Source organism: Fulmarus glacialis, unplaced genomic scaffold (genome assembly GCF_000690835.1).
Source record: "Fulmarus glacialis isolate BGI_N327 unplaced genomic scaffold, ASM69083v1 scaffold42310, whole genome shotgun sequence".
Taxonomy (NCBI): Eukaryota; Metazoa; Chordata; class Aves; order Procellariiformes; family Procellariidae; genus Fulmarus; species Fulmarus glacialis.
This window is the reverse complement of record NW_009190416.1, coordinates 17,859-31,266: the sequence shown is the minus strand read 5'-3', so window position 1 is coordinate 31,266 and position 13,408 is coordinate 17,859. Positions and strand designations below refer to the sequence as shown.

The window sequence follows — 13,408 nt, the reverse complement described above, 5'->3', positions numbered from 1 at the left end:
CTGGAGATTATGTTTCTGCCTGCATGAAAAATGCTGGCACAGTGTCGTGACAGACATATAAATAATAATAAACTGAGAGTGAGAAATAAAGAGGAAGGGTCAAGAGCACACTTTTTTTCAGGAGGATTTGGGAGAACATAGAGAATCAATAGGCATAAAGGATGAGGAAAGTGTTTCAGACAGAAAGCTGTGGTAAACAAAGCTCTTGCTTTCTGAACAGCAGTGAGGTTTTGTTGGAACAAACCCCAGACTTCCTACTACATAGTACATAAAGCCCAAGTACTTTCCAAAGTGGAGGAAAAGCAGTATTTTGAAATAAGCCATCAAACTTTGCATACAGGACTTCTGTAGTTAAGAAATACTGTGTAATTAGTACTGTAAAATAGCTTAGTTTTCAAGGGAGAGGTGTTACTTTTTTAAACAGCACTAGGAAGGAGAAAAAAAATCATGCTGCTTTTCTGTCTGTATACAACATAAGCTGCCCACCAGAAAGGAGGATGGCTTTTAAAGCAGCCTCGTTTTAGATTAAAAATGTGGTATGTGAACATTGGTATAACCTGGAGTTAGACAGCTAAATAGGCTAAAAAATTCCTTTTTGGGGGTTATGCCTTAATTTCAGTATAAGCTTTATTTAATATAACAACTACTAATGAGGAATAGCACGTTAAAAGATCTCTGACAGGAATTACACCTTAAAAATACCTGTTTTGAAGTTTGCCAGTCCTGGATTAAACAAGAGCTGTAGACTGTGAGCTGGTTATAGCCTGTCGTTTTCTCATTTGTGCTACTGGAGGCACAGTTACGGACGGGATGCCACCACAAGCAACCTCGTCTTTTGTGGATGCTTCAGGTCTCAGTGTAGCAGAGATGGAGAGGTCTATTTCTGTAGGATAGCGTGGAGGTCACACTGCTGTGATTTTCATTGATTATGACAAAATCATAACTTTTGTCTCTGCGAACAGCTATAAATAACTTGTACTGAAAATGTGAGGCAGATGCTGAAAAGCAAGCAAGTTCTTATTGTCCTGATAGCTTGTCACAGCCAGATAACTATGATTTTGTGGAGGAAACACTGATTCCTGTTTAGAAAAACAAGCCGTTCAGACAGGGTCAGCCAGGAGCCATTCGTATAACTTATCTACTTTTAAAAAACATTCTTGTCCCCTTAGATTTCTGTTTTCTAGTCTTTGTCCTCCTTTGAGTTTGTGCGAACCTTTTTTGGCTGTTGCCAAAGGTAATCAACAACCTGGGACCTAATTCCTTGTGTGAACCCGGTTCCAGTGGGTGAACACATATTCCTTCCCATGCTGATCCTAAAAATGCCCTCGGAACAAACGTTGTTTATTGCTGCAGCACGAAGACTCAGTGAATCTGTTGCTTGGAAATGAGCTGAACGTGATGCAAATCATGTTGTGACTGCCTGGTCTTCAGCCCAGCCTTAAAGCACCTGGATTGTTTTATTTCCATTGTAAATACCTCAGGTCTTGTGGCCAGAGCGTGTCTCCTTGCCGGTGCTGAGCTGGATGTGATGCTTAGGCCTGGGAAGGCAAGTGGCTGGGCAGCTAGCAGTGTGAGATAAACAGTCATCTTTTCCTGCCCATGTTGACCAACTTTTGTTGCATGCATTTCTGATGATTTCTGACAATGAAGATTTAGCGCTCTCTGCTGTATCTTGTATTATTTTATAATTAGAGTCAGCACATGCAGTCACTTCTCAGCAGCTCTTGGGAAAGCTGCACCAAGTACCAACAAGAAGTACTACTACGATACTCAAAACACTTCATTGTCATTTCTCTTTTTGTTCTGCTTTCCACAGTCTTCTGCTTTTTAAAAAAACCCTTCTCTTTTTTGCTTTGTGTTTTGATTTTTCTTCATCTCTTTTGAGCTGTTTGTTGAATTGTGACTTCCATTTGGTTTTCAGCTGCAGTTTCTGGCCTCCAAATATTTCCATTTTGACTTGTTACTTAAACAAAAAAGACTTTTTGAAATTTTAATTCTGAGGTTTTGCTTTTGGACAGTCTAAAAAGATCTGTTGCCTGTTTTGAATTCTTCTGAAATGTATTATCCGACTATTATAAACTAACCTAGCTGTGACAAGTTCTGACTGGTTTTTTTTCAGTTCCAAGGGCCTCTTGTTAGATATTCATTATTTGTCTGCTAGCATTTTGAGACTTTGGTGCTTTTGTGGCTTGTAAATATGACTTCCTTAAATAATTTATGGCTAAAATTTGACTGTTAAATAATTTACATTTGCTAAAATGTGAGCATTTGAGAGAATAGTTTCAATTGGTGAAAATGTTTCATTTGAGTATTAGGCCATCAGACTCATGCTGAGTTTTACATCCCATGGAATATTGTGGTAAGACCATTTCTTATGCATGCAATAGACATAAAGTAATTTTGCTATGGAAGGCACAATATTACTATCTTGCAATATAAGAGAAAAACCCAATTATTAAACTGTCCCAAAAACATTTTGAAATTTCCTTAAGAGTGACTATATCTCAGAAACAGAGAAGACAGATTTTTGGTGTCCATCTAAAGCGGTACATCCCACAGGTTATACTGTAGGATAGGTTATACTGACTAGGATGTACTGTACTAGCATTAAATGGAAAGCATATGGTTTTGCAGCGACAGAGACTCAGAACTTTTTGCAAAGAATTTAAGTACTTTCTTGCTATTTTAATGACTAAAGAAAGTGAATGTTTCCTAATATTTTGGTTGAATCAAGATCACTGACATACTTCTGTAAAAGGGAGACTTCTCTTGCGTTCTCTTGTTTTCCTCCCAGCTCGTAGCTGTACTATAACAAGAACTTAGTAAATGAGATCTCCAGCCAGAGCTATTTGCCTTTCCTTTGCTTTCCTGACTTGCACCAGGAGCGCAGTGGGCTGTGTGCCGCTGGAGAAGCACTAACACCCTGGATCTCAAAGCTGCCCTGTTTCCATGCAGCTATAGTGTTCCTTCGAATCTGAAGACTGATGAATGGCCTCCTCAAATAAGTTCCTTCTGTATAGTTGCCAATAGCGAGAAAGCGATGCATTTCTAAACATGCTGCGGCTCCTTTTGGTATTTGTTTTGGCATTGAAGAAGTGGAACTAGATCTTCTGAGTGTGAAGCATTGTAAGTAAATGCTGGCACTCTAGTGAGAGACAGGGTTAGGTGGTTCAGTTACCAGCTTTGTCCGTTTCGTCAAACCACTGATTTTCTGCAGGGAGATGAAAAATAACACGAATTCACAAATTCTCAATTGCCTCTGAGCGGACTACTCAGCAAATGGGGCCCACTAGGATTTCCGTCACCAGGCAATTAATGCTGCCACTGATAGATGTGATTAATAACTCGTAAGCTCTTTACTATCCAGCTCTTTACAGTTGCATAAAACAAGGTTACATTGTATGCTTCCTCTGTTATTTTTCTTCATGAATGCTTCAAAGAGGTGCAAGCATAATAAATGGAATATATGGGGTTTTCTTTGAATATTTCTCTTACTGAAGTAGAATATATTTTCCCAGTGATAGAAGATGCAGCAGCTTTGTTTGTTTGTGACAGCCAGATGTAAAAGTCACCCAGCCTGAGCTATGGTGGAGCGAGGCTGGGTTTCCCAGTACTACCCATGCTTGCTCAGTTGCATTCATTTAGAGAGGATTAGGCTTTTATCCCCTTTCTCTTCCCATTTTATGCTGAAAATGTCAGAGAGCACCTTTCCTTGGGACACAGAGGCTTTACTCTGAGGGCTGTGGGCAGTGCCTTGGATGCCTGGCTTGCAGCAGCAATCCTTTTTCACTGCACAGCTTAAAACTATTCCAGAGGCAGGAATAAGAGCAGATTGTTCTCTCCTAGGATATTCTTACAGCAGCTTTCAAATTCTTTCTTTTTTAATTTTCAGCTTTTTCCCCCTATGTTAATACAAATCTTCATTCCTGTATGTTAGATCCCAGTTATTATGATATTATTGATCGTCTGCACTCCGCATGACTCTTATGGCTCTGAAAAGGGTTGCTATGATGAGTCTTAATTCCCTGGACTAAGGACTCTGTAGCTGGACTGAAAAGGTACAGCTAGAAAACTCAGTGACACCGGTGCTCTGGGCAAACTCACGTGCATCCTTCAACATGACATTCCTTTGTTCCAACAATATTACTGTATTTAATTACAGAACTCACAAATTCAGACGTATCTCTGTTTGGATAATATGCAATATTCTTTATATTTTTTTTTTCTATAGGTTTTCAGAAAGAGTTTTTAACTATATTGTATCAGACATGAAGGCATTTTTATCTGAACTACTCCCTGGTCCTCACTTTTTTTTAAATACCATAGTTACTGGAAGGACTTCTCTATATTGATAGTTGTGGCGATAATTGTATATTTCTTTGTAGCAAGGTACCTGATCATGTTGTAAGTATGACCAAGTGCATTTATTTAGTTTCCCTTAGGGTGATATTTTATCTTTTGCTTTACAGCACTTCAAACTTTTGAGTCTGCTGTTTGTAGACTATTGCCTGTATCATACATCTGGGAAATTCCTCATGGGGTAGCGATAGCCACTATCTACAGACTTTGTGAAAAACAAGCTTAATGATCAATCCTGTATAAACTTTAGTCTGCAATAAGACCGAGTGTGATACTGTCGTCATGCTCATTCCTATTCCCTTTTATATTTTTATTAATTATTCACCAGTTCCTTCAGCTAGAAGTATCAGAAGACATTAAGTCATGTGGAAGGCAACACCCAGTATAGCCCTTCTTTCTTTTTTCCAGATAATTTTTATGGACTTGAAACTCTGTATTTCATTAAAACAAAAAACTTTCTTTGAAAAAAACCTCTCCATAGTCTCCGCTCTTTGTGTGGGTTTTAGAGAAAGAAGTCTTGAATTTTGGGACAACCTGAAGTTAAGGATGATCAGCCACTTTTTTTAACCTTTTAAAACTTCTGCAGAGAAGGGATCATGTAGGTGAGACATCCCTTAGGGACCATGTTCTGGGGAGGTGCTACCGCCCCAGGTCAGGACGCGTCCATCATGCAGCTGCTGCAAGGGGCACAAGTACGTTTGAAGAACAGTCGGTAGCCCGTCTTGTGCTTGGCATTGCTTTCTTATCCATGTGAAATGATGCATCCTGTTCTAGTTCTTGTTCTGGTCACAATATCATACCTTTAGAAGTGTTTCAGAGCTTAATAAAGTTTATTGGGAGGTTTCTGAGGTGCTATTAAGCCTCCAGACCAAACTGTCAGTGTGTATTGTGGGTTGCAGGCAGAACTGGCAAAAAGTGCCTGTTCTCACAACCTCAAATAAGAGCGAGTTGGAAAAAATAAAATCTGGGTCACTGCTTCTGATGAGTAAGCAGTTACCAGAGCATCGAGCCATTTTTCCCCCCTCTGGGAAGCTGTAAAGGAACATCATAGCAACAAAATCCCAGTGCAGTTCATTAGGCCTCCCTTGCCTACACAGTTTCTGTTACAAGTTACTATTTTTGCGGTTTTGGGCTGTGTTATCCCTAACAAGGTTTCAGTTTCTTACCTTCTGTGCTCTTCCTGCTTGGTATATTTTTTTTCATGTGGACCACTATAGATCATATTAATCTATGGAGTGTTTTACTGGAGCAAAACTGGAGTTTTACAGAATAAAAGAACAAGCTTAGCAGTGTCATGAAGTTACAGTAGGCTGCAACACTCTAGACAGAGCAGTCCAAATGAAGATGGAAATTATAGCCCCAAAAGTTAGTGCACTGTAGTTTAACAGATTAGCTCACTAATTTGTCTTTTCCTCATCTTAGGTTAGTAATTTTAGAGCTAGGCTGGAAATGCAGCTGTGAATATGAAGAGAGGAGAATGATGTGACCTGACTGACGACAGCAGAGTTGCAAATGAACTCTGGAGTTCTGTGTTTTGCTCTGACTTTTTGGGCCGCCTTTCTGTCTTAGCTTTCTCATCTATAAAACAGATAGTCCAGCCAGGTGGTGTCCGCTTTGATTAGTGTTTGTAAAGTGCTTTGATCACTCAAAGTCCTCTTTTAACACTAATTACTCCTCGGGTGTATTCATGCGTGGAAGCGAACAGGCAGTCCGACTTCTGCTAGAAAGGATAAAACGCAGGAAGCCGAGGGAGGACTGAGCCCAGGACAGACCGTACCCGGGCTTCGGGAGGGTGCCTGGAGCCCAGCCAGCCTTCTGCGTCGTCTGCCCTGGAAGGGAATTAATTGTGAATTCTGGTGACTAAGAGAGCCTTTAGGCACTGCTTATATCGCAGGTCCCTATAATATCAGCTCCATGCATGTCTGCAAGGTGTAAGCCTACATGCACGTGGATTCAGGGGAATGAGAGGCGGGGGGGGGGGGGGAGCCTCTGCCCCCTGGTAGTTAGACACATCACATCACGCGAGAGGAGGTGCCTTCTCACTGCCCCGCACAGAGGGTAGCCTGCACGGCCTTTTCAGCTTTATAAGGCTTTACCTCCTTGTTACTTCTCAACAGAAACTTGCAAGCAGAGTACGACCGTTTGAAGCAACAGCATGACCACAAAGGACTGTCTCCGCTGCCGTCCCCACCGGAGATGATGCCGGTTTCTCCGCAAAGCCCCCGGGATGCTGAGCTCATTGCAGAAGCCAAGCTGCTGCGCCAGCACAAGGGCCGCTTGGAGGCCAGGATGCAGATACTGGAGGATCACAACAAACAGCTGGAGTCACAGCTGCACAGGCTGAGGCAGCTGCTGGAGCAGGTGAGTCCTCAGACCTTTCTTCTAGATCTCTCTAGAGTCATCTTCCAAACAGAGTGTGAAGCGTTATCAGTAACGACAACAGACCAAGAAATCATATCTGTAGAGGCTAGTCAGAGAAAAACAGTAAATTGTTCTACAGGCTGCAAGTAAGAAGGTGAAATCATGTTTTGGTGTTCTTATTTAGTCCTCTTCCTTGTTTCATTCAGAATTCAAATCCATTGTTTGCATGGATATATTTACTTAAAAACAGACAGAAAATTGTGTGTATTCATGGAATAAATAACAAATACAGAGATATAGAGAGTTGTGCACTGTACTGAGCTGTTAATAATAATCTCTTCTTTTTTTCTTCAATTTTCAGCCACAGGCAGATGCCAAGGTGAATGGTACAACACTATCATCTCCTTCTACCTCTTTGCAGAGGTCAGACAGCAGTCAGCCAATGCTTCTTCGTGTAGTTGGCAGCCAGACTTCAGAAACCATGGGTAAGATAACAAAGTTCAGATTGTCATAAAAAATAATTATAGTCCCATTTTCCAGCAAAAAAGTCCTTAAAGACAGAAAATACTCTGCTCTCCTGTTTAGTTCAAATGAGAATGAAGCAGACATTTGCAATGGTCTTCGATGTCATCTGGCTGTTTACATCTTCATTATGGTTCAGGCTTTTGCTTTTGATCATGATGCAAATGGATATTTTGACATTAAACACAAAGCTTAGACAGGGCTTGACTTCTGAAAACAAATATCACTAAAAAGCTAACTATTTTATTCAAACTGACTTTCAGCTACTAAGCATGACATAGCTGATTTAAATGTACATACTATTAATTATGGCTAACAGATTAAATGTATGATTAATCATCCCCATGTTAACTGATGTGATCTTATTTTTAATATGTCATGGCTCAATCAGTAGGATTGAGCTGTCACTCATAGGCAGTGCTTATCTAGTGTCTTTTCTAAAGATCACATCAGATGTGATAATGAACATCATATGAGTTGTGGAGTAAGGTTAAGTAATAGTATTCTGTAGCTAGAGGCTGGAATTATTATTTTGGTGCTTTTAGTAACTGCTCTGTAGCATTTTCCTGATTTCCTATCTGTTATATAATTAATAAGTATTTATTACCAAGTAGTAAGGATTTTCTGCTAGTAAAAAAGCAATCAGCCATCGCAGCATCTTTAAGCGAATGTATTTAAATTATTTCAACAAGATAATATTTGAAGTCTGGTGATAATATTCAGCTTCATACACAGAAATATATTTAGTGAATATTAGAGGCTTTGGGGGAGAGTGAGAGGCTTAAGTGAGAGCTTTTCTTTTCACTGCAGTTAGTGAAAGAGTCAGTTACAGTGAGAAATGGAACGGGGGAGGACGTTCTGCTGTGTCTGAAGTGCCATCGTGGTGGGAGATACAGCTTTTTCAGGGGCTTTTTCTTCCATCCTGAGCGTAGGCAGTAACGTCAGCCTGTGCCGTTATCAAACAAGATGGGTTCTGTACGCCCTACAACAAAAAAACGTGAAATAAATTGTGCCTTTAGGAATGCTTAAGTTAAATCCTGGGGGTGAGAGTACAGTCACAGGTAACAGCAATTTCATTTGGATCTTTCTTTAATTGTATTACTAGTGAGTAAATATTTTGCAACAGAGTGGACAAAATGTATCAGTGAGGTAGTTTGCATGGCTTTCGGAAGAAATGTCATGAATTTCATCACATAAAATATGTTAATTAAAATACACAAGAAAAGATAGGAAGACAGTGGTTCCCAGCCATTTTATTAAAAGTCTTGTAGTTTCGTATTTTATTGTTTAGTAGGACAAAATACAATAATGTACTTCTTTTCATTTAATAGAGAATTATTCCCATTTAACTTGTGAGACTGAAATTAATTAATTAACACGCATATAATCATATAAACTGCTAAAACTTATTTAAAGCAAATATTTAGACATGTATTGGGGTTTTTTGTTTGTTCGATTGAGCCACTATGTGGAAGGACAGTGAGATGTTGAATCATTATCAGTATGATCGCGTTGAGGCTCAGCAAAGCAACACTGTTGGCAGCATGGAGCAGAGCTTATAAAAAGAATTACTAACCGAGCTAACAAACCGCAACTAATTCAGTGTGTCGAGTCCCCTTTCACACCCGAAAGCTTTGCTTGCTAGTCTGAGAGGTTTCTGAAGCGCAACTTAAAATATTCTTGAATTGTGAAGGGAACCAGAGAGGTGTTGTAAATAATGCTCCCATGCAGCAGGCATGCGCCCAGTAATGAGGGAGTCATCATTTTCAAGAAAATACTGAGGATCTCTAGGTCTCTCAGGCAATGAGCTAACATAGTGGTAGCTTTTATATATTTTTCTTTTTGAAAGGAGACCTTAGGGTTTTTTTAATTTGAATGTAGACCCACTGCACTTCTCTGTCTCTCTGCTTTCTCAAGAAGAGATTGCTGTAAAAGGTTTTCCACCAGCAGTGTTGTCCAGCTGTTTGGTAAAAGCAGCAACCCAGTCAGATCCTAATTTACAAATAGAAGAGCTTATCCCCTTGATAACCTGAAATACACCCGGGCAAGTGGAAAGGTTCTGCCTTTCTTCTCATAGAGTCCTAATGGGAAAGTCCTGATCTTTGGCCTTTCTCCCCTGGTAATGTAGCAGCAGAGGAGGTTCTCTGAGGCATGTGAGCCAAGAGGTTGTTGCTGAACTTTAATTCGTTCAGGTACCACCAGAGTATTTGAGACCCACCCTGCTCTAAGCCTTTTATAGAAACTTGAATGGGAAGACTGTTTTGGGTAAAGAGAGGTAACTGAGGTCTGAAGGTGTCTTTACTTTTGTCGGATTGCTTGGCTGATGTCTTACTTTGTCACTTACAAGGAAATGCTCAAAAAAATCATCCAAATGAGAAAAAATAAAAATAATGCATTTTAAATACAAGATACAGCAGTCATGAGGGTCAACACAGTTCAGTTTGTAGCAGGGCTTACCAGGACATTTGGAAATCAGTACCTGTCCTCAGTTGTTCTTGCCCAGGACTGCAGAACCACTGCCCTCTTCTTTCGATCTTTAGGGCCAGGTGGTTTTCTGCAGGCATGCTGATAAGGTCCTTGGCATGGGTAGAAGCAGCAAGATCTCGCTCTGAGTTTTCACCTTGATATGCAGCAGAGGCTGGAAGGACGTTACTTCTGCTAAGGCACCTCTGTCGGTGCAACGCTTGATGTGGAAGTAACGCATGGTGTGAGTTGATTTGTGTGAACCCAGCACCAAGTCGAAACCTGAACAAACTGCAAGCAGTCTCAGCAGCTATTTTGAGACCATTAATGGAATAGAAGAAGCTGATACAAAGACCATCACTTATATGAATTAAGTGCTTCTTGCAGACACTTTGCCCCACTTCTTGTACTGGAGGGGGCAAAGTTACTCTTGGTCAGTAATAACTCCTGTGAAACTCCTGGCCCTAAGGTGAGGCCAACACTAAGCCTAATAATAGGAAATATATGCAGTCCTGAAGTGTTCCTTTAGCATCTCTTTTAGCAGGCTTTCCACTAGCATGGAGCACCTCAATGTTTAAAGAATGTAAATGCTAACAGAAAATCAGGCAGTTTATTACTCGGGTAGGGCAAGACATGTTAGAATAAAGGGTCATTAAGTCATTTTCAAAATAAGGATGTACCCCTCATGGCTATTACAGCAGGCAAAATTGCTTTTGTGTTTTAATTGGGATAAAAGAAATCTAGTAAAAAAGGAGAATCTCACTTAAAGTTTATCCTTTAGGTGTATTCTTTTTTCAGATGCTTTATTTGTATTGGAAGCTAGGGTCTACAGTAAAATCAACATATGGATTTTAGTTACATGAAACCATGACCAGAAAAACCCCGGTAAAAATAAAATTTATTGAATTCCCCATTAAACTGCTGCCCTATAATCAGGTTATAGAAATTATTCAGTGGGAGAAATGTATTTCGCTTTATTAAACTGCTGCTAAACCCTTTTACAGTACAATTGAATGTTCATGGAACGCCAATCTGATGCAATTAAACTGTCAGAAATATTAATACTGATGCAGATGAGAATCTGGGTTTCTACTGATTTACGCAGCTAGGCAAAGCAGTGCTAACATGAATCCAGCACTATTAGAAACCTGCTCAATAGCAGCACTCACAACAGCAATTTCTTTTTCCATTAATAGAATAAGAGAAGCTGAAACAACATCACCTAGAGTGGCATTTATGGAACTAAATGTTCCTAGCAGACATTTTACCCCACTTCTTTTACCAGAGTAGATTATTTCTTAAATCCCTTTTTACAAATTAAAGTCAGTGTTAATTATTTAAAAGTCATTGTTTAATTTCACTTAGATCCTTAAAAAGAAAGAGAAACGTAATAGTCAACAAAATTTGCCTTTAAAATTTTGATTGTATACTAAGCAGAAAATGTGTTTAAGTGAACAGCCTTAGCTTCTTGAAGGACATAAGCAATAGCAAGCTGTTAGCAAATGGTTTTATAGTGGCTCTCATGCGGTGGTGTGTATTTGCTTTCCAGGCGAGGATGAGCTGCTCAGCCCTCCCCAGGACACAAGCACAGGTTTGGAAGAAGTGATGGAGCAGCTGAACAACTCCTTCCCCAGCTCCAGAGGTGAGCACTGCTGCCCGCGGCAGATGAGAGGGAAGAAGATAAAAGTGCTTTCTGTACCTTGATGTTTTCAGGGGGTTGTGTTTTGGTTTCAGGTTTTTTGCTGCTCTTTGTTTTTGTTTTAACAATAGCTGTAGAGAAACCTGTCTTATTTAGAGTGGAGAAGCAGCCTGCTCCTCCTTTACCTTAAGCTACCTCCACAGGTAGCCCTTGCTAGATACGTGGATGAAACAATGTCTCAGACTCTTTTTTCCTGAACATTTTCTTCCCTTTTGCCATGTTCCTTTTCTCACAGCTTTTCTCTTTTTCAGTCAGTCCCCTTGCTGATTTATTTTTAATACATGTCTTAGCACATTTTTCTTCTGTCCTTACCTTTCTCCAAGAAGAATCTGGTTCAAAATAATATTAAAGTTCTGAGTCAAAGTTCTTGACCTTGTAGCACTTGGGTCCAGAGTGATGGAGGAAAAACAAGTGGGCTGCTTGTTTGTGCAGTGTAGGCTGCACTTGTACGTACAGCCACAGCATTTCTTTCAGTGTTTCCATTTTGCTCATTCCTGTTGTTTGCTAAAGATAAGCATTTGTATTACTGGGATTTATTTGTTCAACCTTTTTTCATTTAAGAAGGTCTTTTCTGAGCCCAGAGAAAATACTCTACTGCCAAGAAAAATGGCTTAGATTCCTAGCAGGAGATGGGAAGTTTGGAATATTACCTGTTGCTGTGAAAGAAGGCTCAGACATAAACCTCTTGGCAAAAGAAAGTCCTGGTGTCTATTGACCGCCTGTTAAATGGATTTCAGTAGGGGCGTAGACTTACCGCAGGGCCCCTTGCACGTGTTTCACACATCACCCAGAGGTTCTTATTTAATAGATGAATGCATTAACCATCATGCTAGACTTTCAGTGACATCAAGTTTTCTCCATCCTTTGATTTCAAAGCGAGTTCAGCTCTCACCAGGCATCATCTGTGAGCAGTGGAAAAGGAGAAGGCAGTATAAACTGCCTAAGATCTCATGCTATGGATCAAAAAATGGAATCGTTTAGAAAGATATTACTGAAGAAAATCTAATACAATATATTGTTAACTACATTCATCTCCACCTCAATATTTTACGAAAAAGCCACATGTCCAGCCCTCGTTTTGCCTAGATACTAATTATCAGAGACAACAGATGAAAAATCTTTCAAATAGTGGTGTGTAGATAAAAATGGACTTATTTTTAAAGTTGCTGGGTACACAAGGCTGTAACAGACAGTGCTTTCTTATCAGTGACCATCATTTGTGTAAATATGTTGTATTTAGGAGATCTTGTATAATCGTATCTGTCTAGATTTAGACACCCCATGTGTTAAAATATTCACCAAATGTGGTATCTAATTTGTAATCATAGCTGATGACACTGACAAACAGTTTCTTTTTAAAAACAAGCTTAGTTTTAAGTAAAACAGGAGCAATTTACGAAACAACAGTTAATGAGATATTTGAAATACAGTGGTTCATTTCCTGTGTATAAATAGGTAGAGATCAGTCTGTTAGATATTGCTCCCTACTGACTGAGAATAGAAAAGGGGTTTAATTTTGTTTTAAAGCTTCATGAATCAAACTGACAGAATATAAAGTTTAGTGGGGAAAAAAAAAGATTTGAAATTGGTAACATCAGTTAATATTTTAATTCCGTAAGTTAAGCTATAACTTCACATTTTCATTCTGGTGATGCAAAATGTGGTCATTTAAATACGGAGAGAGAATGTATTCCCTTATTTTGTTTCTCCATTCAGTAACTATGTTAAAAGTGTCGTATGTGAGCACAAGCATCCCTGAAAGGGATTGCAGCTTCCGTACTTTCCTGCCTGACTAGCAGCCGTAGAGGACAAAAATAGTCTCTAGCTGTGTGGAGGGCTGCGAGCGAGGAGGAGGCACAGTCTTTGCTTGACATGTGTCGTCTTCTGTCCTCCTCAGCCAAGCCGTGAGAGGAGCTTCTGGTGCAGCAGCCAGGAGCAGGCACGGGCAGGCCGTCAGGCAGAGTCAGGCTTCCCACAGAACTTTTCTTCCGGGCCTGACCAAGG

General features: G+C 39.9%; 1 protein-coding gene across 1 annotated transcript in view; it reads left to right on the top strand.

The window, feature by feature from the left end:
• The window catches only part of LOC104082375 (dystrophin-like), a gene marked incomplete at its 5' end in the record, with an annotated part of 45,992 nt that overhangs the window by 19,334 nt on the left and 13,250 nt on the right, over positions 1-13,408 (top strand). Inside the window, 3 exons of the mRNA XM_009585490.1 lie at positions 6,477-6,720; positions 7,082-7,205; positions 11,255-11,347. Of these exons, the coding sequence (XP_009583785.1) occupies positions 6,477-6,720; positions 7,082-7,205; positions 11,255-11,347 (461 nt within the window). The remainder of the gene's footprint in view (positions 1-6,476; positions 6,721-7,081; positions 7,206-11,254; positions 11,348-13,408) is intronic.